This window comes from Stegostoma tigrinum, chromosome 6 (genome assembly GCF_030684315.1).
Source record: "Stegostoma tigrinum isolate sSteTig4 chromosome 6, sSteTig4.hap1, whole genome shotgun sequence".
NCBI classification, from domain to species: domain Eukaryota; kingdom Metazoa; phylum Chordata; class Chondrichthyes; order Orectolobiformes; family Stegostomatidae; genus Stegostoma; species Stegostoma tigrinum.
Genome location: NC_081359.1, coordinates 72,210,812 through 72,230,663, shown reverse-complemented (window position 1 = coordinate 72,230,663; position 19,852 = coordinate 72,210,812). Strand labels below are relative to the sequence as shown.

At 43.2% G+C, this 19,852-nt stretch overlaps 1 protein-coding gene across 4 annotated transcripts in view; it reads right to left on the bottom strand.

Annotated features, from left to right (window-relative positions):
* parp4 (poly (ADP-ribose) polymerase family, member 4) overlaps positions 1-19,852 on the bottom strand; it is a 130,161-nt gene that overhangs the window by 47,082 nt on the left and 63,227 nt on the right. For all 4 annotated transcript variants that reach the window (XM_048533178.2, XM_059646658.1, XM_048533179.2 and 1 more), the window contains exons 20-23: positions 18,106-18,187; positions 17,865-17,999; positions 13,012-13,198; positions 2,266-2,342 (exon numbers count right to left, since the gene is read on the bottom strand). In XM_048533178.2, the coding sequence (XP_048389135.2) occupies positions 2,266-2,342; positions 13,012-13,198; positions 17,865-17,999; positions 18,106-18,187 (481 nt within the window). The remainder of the gene's footprint in view (positions 1-2,265; positions 2,343-13,011; positions 13,199-17,864; positions 18,000-18,105; positions 18,188-19,852) is intronic.

Below are 19,852 nucleotides of genomic sequence, written 5' to 3'. Positions count from 1 at the left end.
GGATGCAAAATTGGTGGAAGGTGGTGGTAGAAATATGTTTATGTGACTGGAGACTGGTCTCCAGTGGAGCACCACAGGAATGAATGTTGGGTTTCTCAGTTTGTGATATGTAACAATATAGATAAGAATGTGTGGGAGCACCACAGGGATGAATGTTGGGTTTCTCAGTTTGTGATATGTAACAATATAGATAAGAATGTGTGGGAGATGATAAGTAAGTTTGCAGATGACACGCAAATTGGATGACAGGTTGACATTGAGGAAGAAGCTGTTAGGTTACTGGAATGTAGAGGCAAATTGGTCAGATGGGCTGATAACTGGCACATTGAATTTAATCTTGAAAAGTGTCAGGTGATGCACTTTGGAGGATGGAGCAAGACAATGGCTTACTTAATGGATGGCAGGACATTAGACGACTCAGAGGATCAGTGGGATCTTGGGGTGCTTGTACATACAGATCCTTGAAGGCAACAGAAGAGGTTAATAAGGCGGTTAAGATGGTATAAGGGACACTTTAGTAGTCATGGCATAGGTTATAAGAGCAGGAAGGTTATGATAGGGTATACAGGACTTTGGTTAGACCACAGTTGGAATCTATGCGCAGTTCTGGTTGCCACACATGGCGATATGATTGCACTGAAGGGGTGCAGTGAAGAAGCAGCAGATCTGCTTTGGAGCATTTTAATTATAAAGAGAGGCTGGATAGACTTGGATTGTTTCTTTATATACAGCAAAGAAGGCTGAGGAGGGCTGTGGAATGCAATCAGAAAATTTAGCAACAATGGAACAAGTCAAGTGACTTAATAGAAAAATACAGCTGGTTATTGTCGGCTTAGCTGTGAAAACTGACACAGTTTCCATATTACATCATGGGGGGATAGCATGTGTACAAGGAATGGGGGATGTGCAAAAATATATTCAGATGCTAGGTGCATAAGACATACGTTCCAATGATTAGCTGATCAAATCAAACATATTTCTCTGGCTGTTTGTAACAGTTTGCAACAGACTGTAATCATGCTTGCAAAACCAGAAACAAAATACAATAAATTCTGTGTATCTGTGAAATCATGAATTGTGAATTCTCCTATTTGCATCAAAAATTAAGTAACAAAAATCAATATCCAAGGGCAAAAATCACACTTTTAGCTAATTTTTAATACATCCCACACTTGCAAATTTTATCATTTCTGGGTGTTCTCAGGAATGCTGATATGGAGGAATGTCTGCGTCTACTGGTAGGCTTGATTCCATGACTGATAGGACTTGCTGAATAATTTCAACTGCTCAAACAGCCACACAAACAGCTAATTCCTGATAATCAGTGAAATCTGTTATTTATGCTTGCTAAAAGGGACATATGTTTCTACACAGGGACCTGTTCCCTGTGTCCAAAAGGAATACATTTAAGCGTTGTGCATTTTTTTTTTGAATTACCTGAAAGCATGGAGAGTCTTTAGTTTCCCATTGCTTTCTCCATGATAATACATAGGTCAATTAGAATCAACTTTTGAACTAATCAGCACATCTCTTCTCCTGTTGTAATAATTTGAAACATGGTATTCTAATGTTAGTCCTGGTGTGTGCAAAAAATGTTCACCAACATGTCTCTCTATTCAGCATATTCAACTTCTGCATTACCAAGCAATTGTTGGTAATATATAAGTAACAAGGTAAATTATAATCTAATTTGCATATGCTCATATTGACTCAGGCATTCACAGTACAAATGGAGGCCATTCAGACCACTGTATCCATGCTAGTCAACAAACATTTGACTGCACTAATCCTCCTTTTCATGTTCTGGCCCATAATTTTGGAAGCTGTGGCAAAAGAAGTGAATTTCTATATACTGTGTAATGTTGTAAGTTTCTGACTCAATACCCTTTCAAGCAGTGAATTCCAAATTCCACCTCTCTCTGAGTGAGAAGTTTCTCTTCAATTCTCCTCGTTTTTTATCTTACCTTTAATGAATGCTCTCTGATTATTGACACCACCCCCTCCCCCAACTAATGGAAAAACTGCCTTCCTTTCACCCTATCTATGCTCTTCAGAATCTTAATTAAACATCTTTATCAGGCCCCTCTCAACCTTTCGCTACTCCATGGAAAACAATCCCAGCCTGTCCAATCTTCCCTCATGGCTCAGGTTCTCGAGCCCTGGGCACCACCATCCTGGTAAATCTCCTTCGTAAGTACACATTAAATATGAGTTGCTCAAATTTTATAATTATTATTGAGAAAATAAAACATCTTAAATGCCTACCAGAATGAAATTATTTGCAGTTTTTACCGCATCTTCAGAATTTCTTTGTTGTGAGCAGTGAAAGAGTTCTTTGTAATCTAAAATAGGAAAACGTTAGAAAAAAACTGAGTTTATGCCAGTAGAATCCAAGAGAATTCACTGCTATGCTGAGAACAGAAGTCAAAAAGACATGAATACATTTTTTTTTGTTCATGGCATGTAGGTGTCACTAGGTAGATCAGCATATATTACCAATTCCTAACTGCCCAGATTAATGAGTATTGTGTCACATGTAGGGTGGGGGGGGGGGGTGGGTCTGGGTACGATTCTCTTTGGAGGGTTGGTGTGCACTCGGTGGGTCTGCTTCCACATTTTAGGGACTTTCTGATTCTTTCTATGATTCTAGACTGGAGCCAGTAAGGATGGCATATTTCCTTCTCTGAAGGATATTAATGAACCAGATGTGCATTTTTTATGCCAATTGACAGTGGTTATATTGTTGCCAGTAGGCTAGCTTTCTTTTCCAAATATTTTGGTATTCCAAAACTCTGCTCCTGCAATGAAGATTGCAAAATTAATTGTAAACATGTACCACTTTCCTGGTTTCAGCAAATGGTCTGCTCACAATTTTCTCTCTCCTCAAAGCATTCGGATAGCACATGTTAAATTATCTTTCTCCCAGCCAAAACATCCTCAATACCATTGACTTTTTCAAAAGAATTTCAGTATGTATAAGAATAGCAAGTGATATGAGACCACATGTCTGACTGTGATCTTTTCCTTACTTGACGTTTACAGGTTTAATTTCTAATAAGAGCATCTGCAGGTAAGCTTGAACAGAAACACTGAATAATTTGTTCTGACACTAGCTTTTTGGTGAGTATCTGGTAATGGACTAGAGTCTATTCTATTCCTAAAGTTCAACATAGTATAGAAACTATTTAGACAGTTAACAAAATATATAAAACACAACCACATATAAAACTGAACACAATAATTAAGCCAGTGATAATGGGAACTGCAGATGCTGGAGAATCCAAGATAATGAAATGTGAGGCTGGATGAACACAGCAGGCCCAGCAGCATTTCAGAAGCACAAAAGCTGACGTTTCGGGCCTAGACCCTTCATCAGAGAGGGGGATGGGGTGGGGGTTCTGGAATAAATAGGGAGAGAGGGGGAGGCGGACCGAAGTTGGAGAGAAAAGAAGATAGGTGGAGAGGAGAGTATAGGTGGGGAGGTAGGGAGGGGATAGGTCAGTCCAGGGAAGATGGACAGGTCAAGGAGGTGGGATGAGGTTAGTAGGTAGGAGATGGAGGTGCGGCTTGGGGTGGGAGGAAGGGGTGGGTGAGAGGAAGAACAGGTTAGGGAGGAAGAACAGGTTAGGGAGGCAGAGACAGGTTGGACTGGTTTTGGGATGCAGTGGGTGGAGGGGAAGAGCTGGGCTGGTTGTGTGGTGCAGTGGGGGGAGCGGACGAACTGGGCTGGTTTTGGGATGCGGTGGGGGAAGGGGAGATTTTGAAGCTGATGAAGTCCACATTGATACCATTGGGCTGCAGGGTTCCCAAGCGGAATGTGAGTTGCTGTTCCTGCAACCTTCGGGTGGCATCGTTGTGGCACTGCAAGAGGCCCATGATGGACACGTCATCTAAAGAATGGGAGGGGGAGTGGAAATGGTTTGCGACTGGGAGGTGCAGTTGTTTATTGCGAACCGAGCGGAGGTTTTCTGCAAAGCGGTCCCCAAGCCTCCGCTTGGTTTCCCTAATGTAGAGGAAGCCACACCGGCTACAGTGGATGCAGTATACCACATTGGCAGATGTACAGGTGAACCTCTGCTTAATGTGGAAAGTCATCTTGGGGCCTGGGACAGGGGTGAGGGAGGAGGTGTGGGGGCAAGTGTAGCATTTCCTGCGGTTGCAGGGGAAGGTGCCGGGTGTGGTGGGGTTGGAGGGCAGTGTGGAGCGAACAAGGGAGTCACAGAGAGAGTGGTCTCTCCGGAAAGCAGACAGGGTTGGGGATGGAAAAATGGCTTGGGTGGTGGGGTCAGATTGTAGATGGCGGAAGTGTCGGAGGATGATGCGTTGTATCCGGAGGTTGGTGGGGTGGTGTGTGAGAACAAGGGGGATCCTCTTTGGGTGGTTGTGGCGGGGGCAGGGTGTGAGGTATGTGTTGCGGGAAATGCGGGAGACGCGGTCAAGGGCGTTCTCGACCACTGTGGGGGGAAAGTTGCGGTCCTTGAAGAACTTGGACATCTGGGATGTGTTGGAGTGGAATGCCTCATCCTGGGAGCAGATGCGGCGGAGGCGGAGGAATTGGGAATAGGGGATGGAATTTTTGTAGGAGGGTGGGTGGGAGGAGGTGTATTCTAGGTAGCTGTGGGAGTCGGTGGGCTTGAAATGGACATCTGTTACAAGCTGGTTGCCTGAGATGGAGACTCAGAGGTCCAGGAAGGTGAGGGATGTGTTGGAGATGGCCCAGATGAACTGAAGGTTGGGGTGGAAGGTGTTGGTGAAGTGGATGAACTGTTCGAGCTCCTCTGGGGAGTAAGAGGCGGCGCCGATACAGTCATCAATGTAACGGAGGAAGAGGTGGGGTTTGGGGCCTGTGTAGGTGCGGAAGAGGGACTGTTCCACGTAACCTACAAAGAGGCAGGCATAGCTGGGGCCCATGCGGGTGCCCATGGCCACGCCCTTAGTCTGTAGGAAGTGGGAGGAATCGAAAGAGAAGTTGTTGAGGGTGAGGACGAGTTCGGTTAGGCGGATGAGGGTGTCAGTGGAGGGGGACTGGTCGGGCCTGCGGGACAGGATGAAGCGGAGGGCCTTGAGGCCATCTGCATGCGGAATAGAGGTGTATAGGGACTGGACATCCATGGTGAAAATGAGGTGTTGGGGGCCAGGGAATTGGAAGTCCTGGAGGAGGTGGAGGGCGTGGGTGGTGTCACGGACGTAGGTAGGGAGTTCCTGGACCAAAGGGGAGAAAATGGAGTCCAGATAGGTGGAGATGAGTTCAGTTGGGCAGGAGCAGACTGAGACGATGGGTCGACCAGGGCAGGCAGGTTTGTGGATTTTGGGAAGGAGATAGAAACGGGCCGTGCGGGGTTGGGGAACAATGAGGTTGGAGGCTGTGGGTGGGAGGTCCCCTGAGGTGATGAGGTCATGAATGGTGTTGGAGATGATGGTTTGGTGCTCAGGTGTGGGGTCATGATCGAGGGGGCGGTAGGAGGTGGTGTCGGAGAGTTGGCGTTTGGCCTCAGCGATGTAGAGGTCAGTGCGCCATACTACCACTGCGCCACCCTTGTCTGCGGGTTTGACGGTGAGGTTGGGGTTGGAACGGAGGGAGCGGAGTGCTGCCCGTTCTGCGGGGGAGAGGTTGGAGTGGGTGAGAGGGGTGGAGAGGTTGAGGCGGTTAACGTCTCACCGGCAGTTAGAGATGAAGAGGTCGAGGGAAGGTAGGAGGCCTGGGGGTGGTGTCCAGGAGGAGGGCTTGTGTTGGAAGCGGGTGAAGGGGTCAGTGGAGGGAGGGTTAGGCTCCCGGTTGAAGAAGTAGGCGTGGAGGCGAGGGCGGCGGAAAAACTGTTTTATGTCCAAACGTGACTGGTATTCGTTGATGTGCGGTTGTAGGGGGACAAAGGTGAGCCCCTTACTAAGGACTGATCGTTCGTCCTCAGTTAGTGGGAGGTCTGGGGGGATGGTGAAGATGCGGCAGGGTTCAGTGTGGCTGTCTTCTCTGGGGTGGCTGGCTGTGGAGGTTGTGGGCGGAGCGATGAGGTCGTCGGCCGTGGGCGGGGTTCCGTCGGCGTCGGCCGTGGGTGGGGTTCTGTCTATTTCGGCCGTGGGCGGGGTTCCGTCGGCGTTGGCTGTGGGCAGGGTTCCGTCGCCGGTTGGAGGATCGGGGTGGGCGGCAGCAGCTGCGGTGAGGGTGGTGTGTGAGGTGTTGTAACTGGAAGTGGAGGCGGTGACTGCAGCAGCTGTCCCGAAAGTGGTGTGGCCGGTGGGGGCGGATGTGACGTCATCAGTGGGGTCTCTGGCCGTGTCCTCATGGTCAATGGCGGTGGGTGCATGGTGGGGGAGGGGTAGGGACAGACTCGGGATTTGGGAGGCGCAGGAATCCTCTTGTGGGTGGCAGGGGCCAGTGAGTTTGTTGTACTTACGATTTTTGGTGTCCAGTAAAGCTGAGTGAAACTGGGTGTCAGTCTGTGGATCCTGCGGAGGATAAAAAACAGCAGGGGTCCTTTGCAGGTCTGGGAGAGGGAGGCTCTGAGCTGGGGCAGGCTGGATTGCAGTGTGTGGAGGTGCCGGCGCATGGCTGCGAGTGTCTGTTTCAGGACTCGCAGGGAGAAACGCTTCTGAAGGGTCTGAATATTCTGGGTGTAGAGGTGGTCATGGTTGGGGCCAAATTGGGAAGGCTGAAATGTAGACTGTCGTCCATTGGGGATGATCCGCTTCCGTAGGCAGGTGCTGAGGAAGGTGATGTGGCTGTGGTACCTGGTTTGCTTCAGGACATGGTCGAGCAGTTTCAAGGCCTAAGTGATTACAAGAGAGTTGCAATGGGAGAGAGATTCCCTGAGGTTGGTCCGGAGGGAGGAGGGTAACTTCTTCAGGTTAGGCATCCCTGGAAGAGGCTTCGCAGTGAGGTTAAAACTGTATCAGTGATAATGGGAACTGCAGATGCTGGAGAATCCAAGATAATGAAATGTGAGGCTGGATGAACACAGCAGGCCAAGCAGCATCTCAGGAGCACAAAAGCTGACGTTTCGGGCCTAGACCCTTCATCAGAGAGGGGGATGGGGTGAGGGTTCTGGAATAAATAGGGAGAGAGGGGGAGGCAGACCGAAGATGGAGAGAAAAGAAGATAGGTAGAGAGGAGAGTATAGGTGGGGAGGTAGGGAGGGGATAGGTCAGTCCAGGGAAGACGGACAGGTCAAGGAGGTGGGATGAGGTTAGTAGGTAGGAGATGGAGGTGCGGCTTGGGGTGGGAGGAAGGGATGGGTGATTTTAGCCATTCCTTACAGAACGCATTGACGTTGTGATGTGCCACAACTGCAGCATATGGGAATTTCTGGATGCCAGATTAGAGCAAACATGTCCGCAGCTAGTGTTTGAAGTTGAAGCAGCTTCAACTTGGAGTTTATGAGCTAGAGACTGAACTACTGACACTGCAACAAATTAAGGAAGGCTGAAGTTGCATGCATTCTTTGTACCAACAGCAGTCACATTTCTTAGGGTTGGGTTGTTTGATTTGGTCAGACTTTGGGAACAGGAGAATGTGACTGCAAGTGAGGCAGCTAGTGGTATCCACAGAGCATTAGCCTTCAGGTTCTTTCAGCTGTCAGGGTGAAAGTGAGGGCTGCATGACTGCAGTGAGCTAAGTGACAGTGGTACCATGATATACAAAGCCATTCAATTTATTGGGCGTGTCAGGGTGAGGTGGGGATGAGTGCATGTAGAAGAAGGGAAGAATGTAGTGGTAGTAGGGAACAGTATATTCAGAGGGATTGATTCTGATAATGATATTGATACTGTAACAAACAGTGAATGTTCAAACAGCTATGTTGCTTTCCCAGTGCCAAAGTTCAGGATATCTGCTCAGGGTTGGAAAGGAACCTGTAGGGGGAGGGGAGCATTCAGTCATAAAGGACCATGTAGGTATTGACAGCAAGGGAGGATAAAGAATGAGGTTCTGTATAGTCAGCATGAGGAACTCGGTGCCAAATTAAGCAGAACAGTCATCATTCTGCAGTACTACCTGAGCCATGCGCAAATCAGCAAATCAGATTTGAGAGATGAATGCATGGCTCAAAGACTGGTGTGGGAGACATGGCTTTCAGGTGTGGGCACTGGCACCAGTACTGGGGAAAGCTGGATGGTAACGATGCGGCTGTCACCACCTAAACCATACCAGAGCTTGTGTTCTTGCCAATCACATAATTAGGGAATCAGGAAGATTTTAAATTAAATAGTGGGCTAAGGGATCAAATTTGAGAAGATATGATAAATCAAAGAGTAGAGGCATGGCCAAAAGAAATAATATTAATATGGGGAATGATAATCAGACTGCAACAGGAAAGAATCCAGTGCATGAATCTAAAATTCAATCAACAGATAAGGTAGGAATTTATAAAGAGAGCAATAAGATAAAATTAAAAGCTCTGCATCCGAATGCACATGGAATTAGAAACGGAAGAGGTGAATTGAGAGGGTAAATAGAAATTACTAAGTATGATCTGGTAGCCATTACAGAGATATGGTGCAGGGTGTTTGAGATTGAAGCTTCATCTTGGGATGCCACAGGATATTTATGTAAGATGGGAATCCAAGCAAAAATGGAGGGGTAGCTCTGTTAGTTACAGAATCAGAGAATCCATACAGTGTGGAAACAGGTCCCTCAGCCCAACAAGTCCACACCGAACATCAGAGCATCCCACGCAGACCCATCCCCCTATAACCCACCTAATCGAAACATCCCCGAACACTACGGAGAATTTAGCATGGCCAATCCACCTAATCTGCACATCTTTCGACTGTGGGAGAAAACCGGAGCATCCAGAGAAAACCCACACAGACATGGGGAGAATGTGCAAACTCCACACAGACAATCACTCGAGGCTGGAATTGAACCTGGGTCCCTGGCGCTGTGAGGCAGCAGTGCTAACCACTGTGCCACCGTGCTGTCCACAACATTTATGGTGTTAGCACAATAGAGAGGGATGACCTAAGTTTAAGGAAACAAATCATTTGTACAATTGGTGTACAGGACCCCTAGGAGTAACTACATTATTGGATCAAACATAAACAAAGAAATAATGAGAGCTTGTCAGAAAGGTGTGGTGATAGTCATGGGAGACTGGAACAGTAAGATGGACAAGCATAGTCCAGATGAATTGATAGAATGTTTTCAGGATTGTTTCTTGGAACAAAAACTGTTCTCGTACTGGCCATACCAGACCTGGTATTATGCAATGAGATAGGACTAATTAACAATATCATTATGGAGGTGTTATTGGAATATTGTGTACAATTTTGGTCCCCTTACTTGAGGAGGGACGTGGCTGTGTTGGAGGCAGTTCAGAAGAGCTTCACTAGATTGATTTCAGGAATTGAGGGGATGAGGGGTCTGTCTTATGATGAGGGATTGAGCAATTTAGGCCTATACAGTCTAGAATTTAGAAGAATGATAAGAGATCTAATTGAATTAGATGAGATGCGAAGAGGGATTGACAAAGTAGACATGGAAAGGATATTTTCTCATGTAGTCCAATCTAGAACAAGGGGTCATTGTTTTAGGATAAAGGATAGCAGGTTTAAAACAGAAATGAATTGCTTGTCCCAAAAGGGTTGTGAATCTGTGGATTCCAGAGTGCAGTGGATGCTGTGACATGGAGTAAATCTAAGGAAGAGAAGACGGATTTTAAACTAGTAATGGTTTGAAGGATTATGCAGAGGAGACAGGAAAGTAGAGTTGAGGTTGAGATGAAATGAGCCATGATCATATCAAATAGTGGTGTAGGCTTGAGGGGCTGAACTGCCTATTCTTGCACTTAGTCTTTATGTTCTTATACAGGTGGAAGTGAACATGACATGATTGAATTTTACATTCAATTTGAGGTAGAAAGGAGTGGGGCTGGGACTAGATTTTAAATGATTGAAATAAGGGGAATTATGAAGGCGTGAAAGTAGAGCTGGCTAAAGTTACTGGGCAAATTAGGTTCAAGGATAGGTTGATATGGCTTCTGTGTCAGTCATTCAAGGAAATATTTCTCAATACACAGACATTCTAAGAAGCAAGAAAAATTCCAAGAGATGGACCTACAATCAACAGTTAACCAGGTGTGTTTAAAGATTATATTAAACTAAATGAAGGAGCAAATAATTATGCAAAGACAGATGGAAGGTCAGAAGTTTGAACAGTGTATGAAAAACAGCAAAGAATGGCCAAAAAATTAATAAACAGGGAAAAATTACAGCATGGCCCTCAAGAATATGACAGAAAGCTAGCCTTTATATAAAAACAGTCTAAGAATTTCTATACATAACTTTCTATAGAAAGTAAGAGAGGAGAATTAGTAATAGAAAATATGCAAAAGCCAAAGGAATTGAGTTGGTGTTTCATGCTGCAGAAGGAGTGATAAATGCAATAAAAAGAGGGAGGGAGTAAGTTAGGAAAATCACAATCAACGGAGAAGTGGTACGGAATAAATTATTGGAGCTACAAGCTGACATGTGCCTGGTCTTGATAAACTTCAACAGACAGGCTTCGAAGAGCAGCAAAATAGTTAATGCATTAATTTTAATTTTCCAAAGCTCCTTTGATTTGGAATGGTCCCATTACTTTGGAAGATAGCAAACATAACTCCTTTACTTAAAATGGAGTCAGAAAGCAGGAAACACCAGGCCAGTTAACTTAACGTGCCATCAAGAAAATGTCAGCAGATATTATTAAAGAAGTTATAGTAGGTCAATTGAATAAGTTGCAGATAATCAGACATAGCCAACATAGTTTTGTGAAAGGTAAATCATATTTCAATTGTTCTACTGGAATTCTTTGAGAAGGTAAAATGCAGTGGATAAAGGGTAACCTCTGGATGTACCGTACTTAGATTTTCAGAAAATATTTGATAGGATGCCAGATAAAAGGTTACTGTAGAATAAAAGAAGCTCGTGATATAGTAAATTGCACACTGGCATAGATGGAAGATGGGCTGGCTATCAGGACGCAAAGAGAATGGATCTCTTCCAAGTTGGCACGATGTTGAAAGTAGTGTGCCACAGAGATTGGTGCTGGGACCTCGGTAGTTTACAAATTATTCAAATTACTTGATGAAGAGATAGAAGGCATAGTTGCCAAAGTTGCTGATGACACAAAGGTCGGTAGCGAAGCAAGTTGTGAAGAGATCATGAGGAGGGTACAAAAAAAATTAATTGAATTAGTCTGCAAAGATGTGGCAAATGGAGTACAATGTGGGAAAGTGTGAAATTATCCATTTGACAGGAAAAATAAACAAAAGACAATTAATTAAAATGATGAAAGACTGCAGAGCTCTGAGAAACAAAAGGATCTGGGTGTCCTTGTGTAGGAATTGCAAGAATAGTAGGTACGCCAAGTAATTAGGAAATCTAATTGAATGTTATCATTTATTGTGAGGGGAATTGAACACAAAACTAGGATGGTTCTGATACATTGATTAATCACCTTATTTAAAGAAGGATGGGAGTATGTTAGAGGCAGTTTACAGAAGGTATACTGGACTAACATCTGGACTAGGGTTAGGGTTTATGAAATCCTTACGAATCTAATGAGGACATTTTGGACAGGATTGATTTCAAGTGGACTTTAATCTAAGTAGAGGAGGGAAGGTTTGGGACACGGAAATGTAGGCTTACAAAGCAAAGGATACAGCAGCATGACAGGAGAGTTATTTGGACAATGGTAACCAGAGTTGGTTAAGAAAGCAAAGAGTGTACAAAGAAAAGTCAAAGCCAAAAAGAGGCAAAAAGGGACACTCAGGGGCTCCTTACTTAAAAACATGTAATATTTTGGGAAAAAAATGTTAACAGCACAAATTCAAGTTAATGGGGACAGTCAGATTACCAGAGGTAGCCATAACAAAGAATTCATAAAATGTCTGTGGCACAGTTCCATAGAATAACACGTAGTGAATGGCTACTTTGGAGCTGATGATGTATAATGAGGCAGGTTTAATAAATGCTCTCAGAGTATAAAAGATCCCATCGGAAACAGTATCAGAGATAATGGGAACTGCAGATGCTGGAGAATCTGAGATAACAAAGTGTGGAGCTGGATGAACACAGCAGGCCAAGCAGCATCTTAGGAAATAGTGACCATAACACAGCAGAATTTAGTATTCAGCTTGAGAGGAAAGAAACTTGACTTGGAAACTGTGCTAAAAACTTCAATGACGGTTATTACAAATGAATGAGGGCAAAGCTAACTGGAGTGACTGGGAAAGGAGTTTAGCAACAAAGATGGTGTAAGAACAACGGCAGATGAGAAGATGCATCATGGCTCACACCAAAGATATACCTCAGTACAAAAAAGGATTCTAGGAAAAAGGTGGTGGAAGCAGAGTCCTTCAGTATTTTTAAGAATGAGGTAGGTAGATTCTTGTTAAACAAGTGGTTGTAGGTTATCAGGAGTGGATGGGAATATGGATTTGAGGTTGCAGTCAGAAAAGCCATTATGTTATTGAATGGCAGAGCAGACTTGAATGGCTAAATGGCTTATCCTGTTCATAATTCATATGACACCATCTCTCACCTATCATACCCAAGCTGAAGTACACTGAAGCTAATTGCAGACTAAACTTCTACCTTGCCTGAAATCACAACTCAGTAGAAACGAAGAAGTGAACCTGTCTCCAATTCCAAAAGCTTCTGCTAAGTTTTGAACATCATTTATTTCTGGGATTTTAAATGTCTGCTTTTGATTTGAAACAATATTTTAATTTCTTATAGTATCCAAATTACTTCAAATAAAGTATTGTCAGTTTCCATGCGTCAAATAGACTGCCTAGGCACATTTAAATTGCTCTATTACTGCACTAGTCTAAAACTGCAGGTGGTTTGGCGTCATCCAGTATGATACAGTTCCTGGTGCGGATTTCACAGTACTTGATTCTAATATGTATAGGACGCAGATTGCCTGCACTTTTAATCATTTATTAATCACGCAATATTAAATAATTGACAACTTCAAGCTAACAATATTTCACACAAAATAAAAATGATCATATCACAAACAGTTTTGCAAACCTGAGCCAAACTTAATGACGTTAAACTTGCAGGTGGTTGGAAGGTATCGGAGCAGAAGAAGTGCTACTTTCTTGGCTTCTTCAAGAGCTAAGCCCCTCATTGAATAGGAACAATCCAAACAAATGATTGCCTCACAGTCAGAAAGAGTTCCAACATCAAATTCTGGATAAAATGCCAGCATACAGGCCTTTGAGTAAGCACAGAGAGAGAACTTGATTTCAGCAAGTTATGTAAGTTTTATTAAATTAAGTTTTATTATCCTATGTTGTACAGAAAACAAATAGAGCAAGATTCGTGGCAAAAAATCAACAGATGTCATTACTATGGTATCTGCAGAAAGTGCATTGTGATCGCTAATAAGTGCAAATCTGGCATTCTTGATCAGTGATATCACATTGGATATTACCAATTAGAAAAACTATTACATTCATTCAATCAAAGCATTTGGTTTAATGTTGCTTATTTTACACTAGACTGAGGATACTTTTGATATACAAATTACATAAACAGACAGGCCATTAGTCACTCTCTATATTGTGCACATAGCATCAGTTAAGCATCTCATTTATGTGAATAATCTTTTAGACAATCAGAAAAGGACTAGGGATAGCATGTTTGGTTTCAAACTGTGCTAGTGCAGGCTTTATTCCAATTTTCTCTGGTCTGCTGTGTTTACTCTGGGTATTAATAACCCAAGGCAGTTCTAAAAACGGAATATACCCAATGTTCTACATTAAAGCATAGTATACTTCAAAAATACTGCAAAAATTCTTACCTATCTAATGCTTACAGATACAAATGGCCCAGTTTACTTGGACTTGTTTGAGGTTCAGACTGAAACAGCAATGATGAGGCTGCAATATCTCAGTCTCCTGCTGTTGATCAGGCAACCTTGTCAGCTAGCTAACTAAACACTGAGGTAACCTTTCTGAAGATGAAGGGTCTAGGCCCGAAACGTCAGCTTTTGTGCTCCTGAGATGCTGCTTGGCCTGCTGTGTTCATCCAGCCTCACATTTTGTTGTCTTGAAGTCTTTCCATACAGCTTTGCAGAACACCTACACTCTGTCTGCAAAAATGACCGTGAGCCACTTCAACATATCACCGTATTCCCTGGCTAACATCTCTGTTTCAGGCTTGCCACAGTGTTCCAGTGAAGCTCAGTGCAAGGCTGAAAGAACAGTACCTCATTTTCTGCTTGGGAACTCTGTAGCTTTCTGGATTTGATATTGAGTTCAGTGATTTTAGGGTTTCAGCACATTCTCCTATATGCTTACCTCAACTCCTACTCACCTGGCCTTGTGATCGAATGTACTACTACCACACACAACCCACTGTCAGCTACAAAAAGTCCCCATTAGCATCTATTCATTCTCCCAAGCTGACGTTAACTTGCTCTTTATCAGTCCTGCTGTTTTTCTCTCTCTTTGGGCTCTATCTCCAACTATCATTTACTCCTCATTCCTCCCTCCACCCAAAATACCTACCTTTTCCTAGCTACCATCATTCTGAAAAAGGGTCACTGGACCCGAAATGTTAACTCTACTTTCTCTTCACAGATGCTGTCAGACCCACTGAGTCAATTTCTATTTTTGTAACTCAAGACTGGGCATCCATGAAGTGCTGTGGGCCATCAGTAACAGAGGAATTGTACTCCAACATAATCTGCTACCTCATGGCATAGCATATCCCCCAATTGTGGTGCTGGCTCGAAGGGCTGAATGGCCTAATCCAGCACCTATTATCTATAATCAACCATCACCATCAAGTCACAGGACCAATCCAGGCTCAATGAAGAGTGCAGGAGGGATAAGTCAAGAAGCTACTATAAAGGACTAATTACATGTCAAATAAGTAAGCAAAACCTATGTGATTCTACAAGCAACAGATCAGATCTAAGCCATGTAGTCATACCACAACTAGCTGTGAATGGTGGTGGACAACTAAAAAACTCACTGGAGGGGCCGGCTGGGAGGCTTGAGAAGTTGTTTAATTGTCCACCAGGATTCATAGAGTCATACAGCATGGAAACAGACCCTTCAGTCCAACCAGTTCATGCTGAACATAATCCCAAACAAATTAGTCCTGCCTGCCTGCTCCTGGCCCACATCTCTCCAAAACCTTCCTGTTCATGTACTAATCGAAGTGTCATTTAATATTGTGACAGTGCCCACATGCACCACTTCCTCAGGAAATTCATTCCATATGCAATCTACCCTGTGTGTAAAAAAATTGCCCCGCATGTCTTTTTAAAGGGGCGGCACGGTGGCTCAGTGGTTAGCACTGCAGCCTCACAGCGCCAGGGACCCGGGTTCGATTCAAGTCTCGGGCGACTGTCTGTGCGGAGTTTGCACATTCTCCCCATGTTTGCGTGGGTTTCCTCCGGGTGCTCCGGTTTCCTCCCACAGTCCAAAGATGTGCAGGCTAGATGGATCGGCCATGCTATATTGCCCGTAGGGTTCAGAGTTGTGTGGGTTATAGGGGGATGGGTCTGGGTGGGATGCTTCAAGGGGCGGTGTGGACTTGTTGACCTGAAGGGCCTATTACCACACTGTAAGGAATCTAATCTAATCTAATCTAAATCTCTCTACCTTCACTTTAAAGAAATGCTCCCTAATCTTGAAATCCCCCATCTTAAGAAAAAGGCACCTACCATTAACCTTACCTATAACCCTCATGATTTTATAAATCTCAATACGGTCACCTACCAATCTCCGATGCTCCAGAGAAAAATGTCCCAGCCTATCCAGGCTTTCTTTATAACTCAAATCTTTCATACCTGGCTATATCCCGGCAAATCTCATTTGAATCCTCTCCAGTTTAATAATATCCTTCCTATAACTGGGTGACCTGAACTGGACAAGAGGCCTCACGAATGTCCTGTACAGCATCAACATGACTTCCCAACCCCTGAGTCTGAGCAATAAGGCAAGCGTGCTAAACACCTTTTTAACCACCCTGTCTACATTGACGCAAACTTCAAACAGTTATGTACTTGAACCTCTAGATCCGTCATTAAGTACGCCCTATCATTAATTGTATAAGTCCTGCCCCTGTTTGTTGTACCAAAATGCAATCCCTTGCATTTATCCAGATTGAACTCCATCTGCCATTTCTCAGCCCACTGACCCATGGCTAGATATGGTACGATTGTGTGGCTTAGATCTGCTCTGTTAGCTGTGGAATTGCGTAGTTCTGTCTATCACTTGATGCTTATACAATTAGACATGAAAATAGTCCTGTTCAGCAGATGCACAAGGTGGACACCTTGATGTGTATTATGAGGGCAGCCAGAGTGGTAATTCCTGAGAAGTACAGACTATAGTTTCTACATGAACTCTCTGATCAATACTTACGGTTGAGCTTGATTAGAAAAGCTACTTTCGGTAGTCAGGGTTACACAGGACCCACAAAACACACTGGAACAGTGTATGGTATTCTAAGCAGTTGAAAGCATGCCACCATTGGTACATTTGCAACAACAGAAATGGCCACCTAGAGTGTGGCCGAGGTTACACATAATTGTGCAGAATTTGAAGGGCAATAGCTAAACATTATTATAGGTAGCCATTTGAAATGGTTGATTAGCTCCTGCTGAATTGAACAATTAGCTAAACTGTTACATATGTCATGTAGTTTGCTGTTTATGGAAACCTAGAGGAATGTGCATCTGCCAGCAGATTCAGTTTTGTTCAGAACAGTGTGCAAAAGTCAGGAGAATGAACAGAGAAAACCAACCAGAATTCCACCATGTTAACCTACTTTCAATGGAGCAGCACAGCACAAAGTACAAATTGTTAAGCGTGTTCTTGTTAAGGAAATGGTCAGTTCAAATTGGAAGAAACATCAGTTATCATTGCATCATTGATCAGTGAATTTTCTGCTTTCTTTTCATAACACTCCTGTTATTATGAATGGCAGAATGCCAGCTGAAATATTTCTTCTAAGACAGATTGAAATAAAGTTTTCATTGTTGAAACCAAATTTAGGAGTCATTAGAAGAGAACCAATAGCATTTTTGATGAAGGGTCTAAGCCCGAAATGTCAGCTTTCCTGCTCCTAAGTCGCTGCTTGGCCTGCTGTGTTTATCCAGCTCTACACCTTGTTGTCTAAGGCAGAAAGTCAGTCATGACTGGGGTGCTGTGGAAGAGAGAAGTCTGAAATTAAGTCTGAAGGTTAAAGGTGAAAGATCATCATTAGAAATGATTGAAATGACAACTGAAAAGAGTTGTGAAAATACAAGGTCCTCATTTGTATTTGGTCAAGATGTTTGGTAGTAGAGAGATAAGTTTGTACAGATTGCTAACGTTTTATATTCAAGGGTTCATGAAGTATAGCATATTTGGAAGAATGAAATGAGTGTGATAATTCTGAGTGTGTGATATTCTGGACATGATGTAAGTACCAATAGTTACTCCATTACAATTAGTTCCTGAAATCAGTTCAGATCAAAGTCAGAGTTAGATAGACATGACTAAAGTTGATTGTACAATCTAATACTAATTGGGATGGTATTACCTTAATGCAACATGTGCAATATGACTACGTGTAAAGTTGCCAAACTGATGATGGCCTTCAATTTAACTAACGTTATCACTTTGTGTTAACAGCAGCTGCAAAGAAGCTGCAACTTGACAATAATAATAATGTTACTTTAAAAAAAATAAAAAAAACTGCTGGTACAAATTCTGAACATGTAGTCTTTCATCATAATTGACAGGTTTTCATTTTACAGAATGTGCTCACTGTAATAGTAATCACATGTTCATCGTTTGAAACACTAACATGCCATAATGAGTCACCTACTTTGCTTAAAGTTCACCAACAACATTTACTCAAAATGGTGCAAATCATACCTGACTGTCTTTTTCTGGGTTGTTCTCCACCCACATTCTCGGGACATGGATTTCGGCCAATAAAATCAGCAACTGGAAACCAGCTCCTAGACAGCTGTTCTGGTCCACTGAGATAACAGCCTTACAGTCTGTCCGCTGAAAAATAGATATATGTTGAGAAAACTTGATTCAGCAGGTCAGTTAATCTAATAAAAACTATTCTCAGACACCTAGTAAAGCAAAGAGCAGGAAAAACAATTACCTTTATTTTGATGTTGTGTGTTGGAGATGTGATTTCTTTTATTTCAAACGGCATCTCAATGGATAAGTTAAGTGAGAATCCACTTTGAATCAATTAAAAAATAGTGTTTAGTAAAATTACAAGCAGCAGTTATATAAAAATGGGATAATTAAAATGTTACAGTCTGTTAAATAAAAGCTATTTTATGTCATCATATCATTTTTATAGCTAAATCAAAAAGACTGCCATTCTATGCTATTGAAAATTCATTTTAGTTATTATGATGGAGAGTTATAATTCAATTGACTTTGGCCTTGCTTTTGAATCCATTTTGAAGAAGTAGGATTGACACATAAAAACTCTGAAAGTGGTCAGCTAAACTGGTTTTAAATCTTTCGTGTTAAACAGGAGCTAAGCACAACTGTGTCATAGTGCTTAAAGCAGCTCCAGATCCTCACTTCATTAAAGTACTTAGGGCCTTAAGAGCTCTGCAACTAGATACATGTATTGACCACATGAATGTGGAAAACAGGCAGCATCTTGGATTGCTATTTTGTGACTCTGTCAGGAGAGCATCCATAACCAAACATCAACTTAAATTTAATTTGGTTTTCACTTATGAAAACAGATTACCAGCTAGTAAAGCAGTGGAGGGGAAGTAGAGAGGAAGTAGAAAGGGAAGCACTGAGAGTAAAGTTCTGGTCTTCACTGCAACATTAATGTTCACTATTCTCAGGATAGGACAAGAAAACATGCGCAGTACTTTGTTTTCCCATTATTTGACAGCTCTGTAGTCTGGTAGTACTACTCGAATGGACTAGATTTAGTGCTCCCCTGCCAGTGGCTTTGACAGAAGGAGGACATAAAATCCAGTAGACGACCTTCCCACTGCCTGGATGATTGTTTCTGATCTGTCTGAAATGTTACAGTGGCGGCGAGGCAGAAATCTTGCCTTAAACTAATTAATTTCGCTCCAAGCATCAAGACACCACAAGACAGCTGTCAATATCATGGATGGAGTCCTCACTGACCTTTAAGTTGATGTGGTGAGGGGAATACGGGGACAAAATCTTTACAAATTTTGGTTAGGCCATAGCTGGAATACTGTGTGCAGTTCTGGCCACCACACTATAGGAAGGATGCGATTGCACTAGAGGAGGTGCAGAGGCAATTCACCAGGATGTTCCCTGGGTTGGACCAGCTTGGCCATGAAGAGAGGCTGGATGGGTTTGGGTTGTTTTCTTCTGGGTAGTGGAAGCAGGAGGGGTTCTGATTCAAGTCCATAAGATCGTGAAAAGCATGGATAGTGTGGATAGGATGGATAGGAAGCAGTTCTTCACCTTAGCTGAAAATTAAATAACGAGGGGGCATAATTTTAAGGTGAAGGGCAGGAACTTAGGGGGATTTCAGGAAAAAAGTCATTTTCACCAAGAGGGTGTTAGGAATCTAGAATGACTGCCTGGGAGGGCAGGAGAGTGGGAAACCTCACAACCTTTAAAAGCATGAATGAGCACTTGAAGTGTCATAGCATTCAAGGTTATGGGCTCAGTGCTGAGAAGTGGTACTAGTATCGATAGATGATGGCTTTTTTCTGCCATTGCACACTCGATGTGCTGAAGAGTGTCATTCTGTACTGCGTAATTCTTTGGCCACAATGTCCCATAGTATCTCGCTCAATATTATCAGCAACATCGAGGTGGTATTAATGGGAACACACATTAAGCACTGAATGTAAACATGTTTTTTGTGACATCTTGATGTGCTAAAT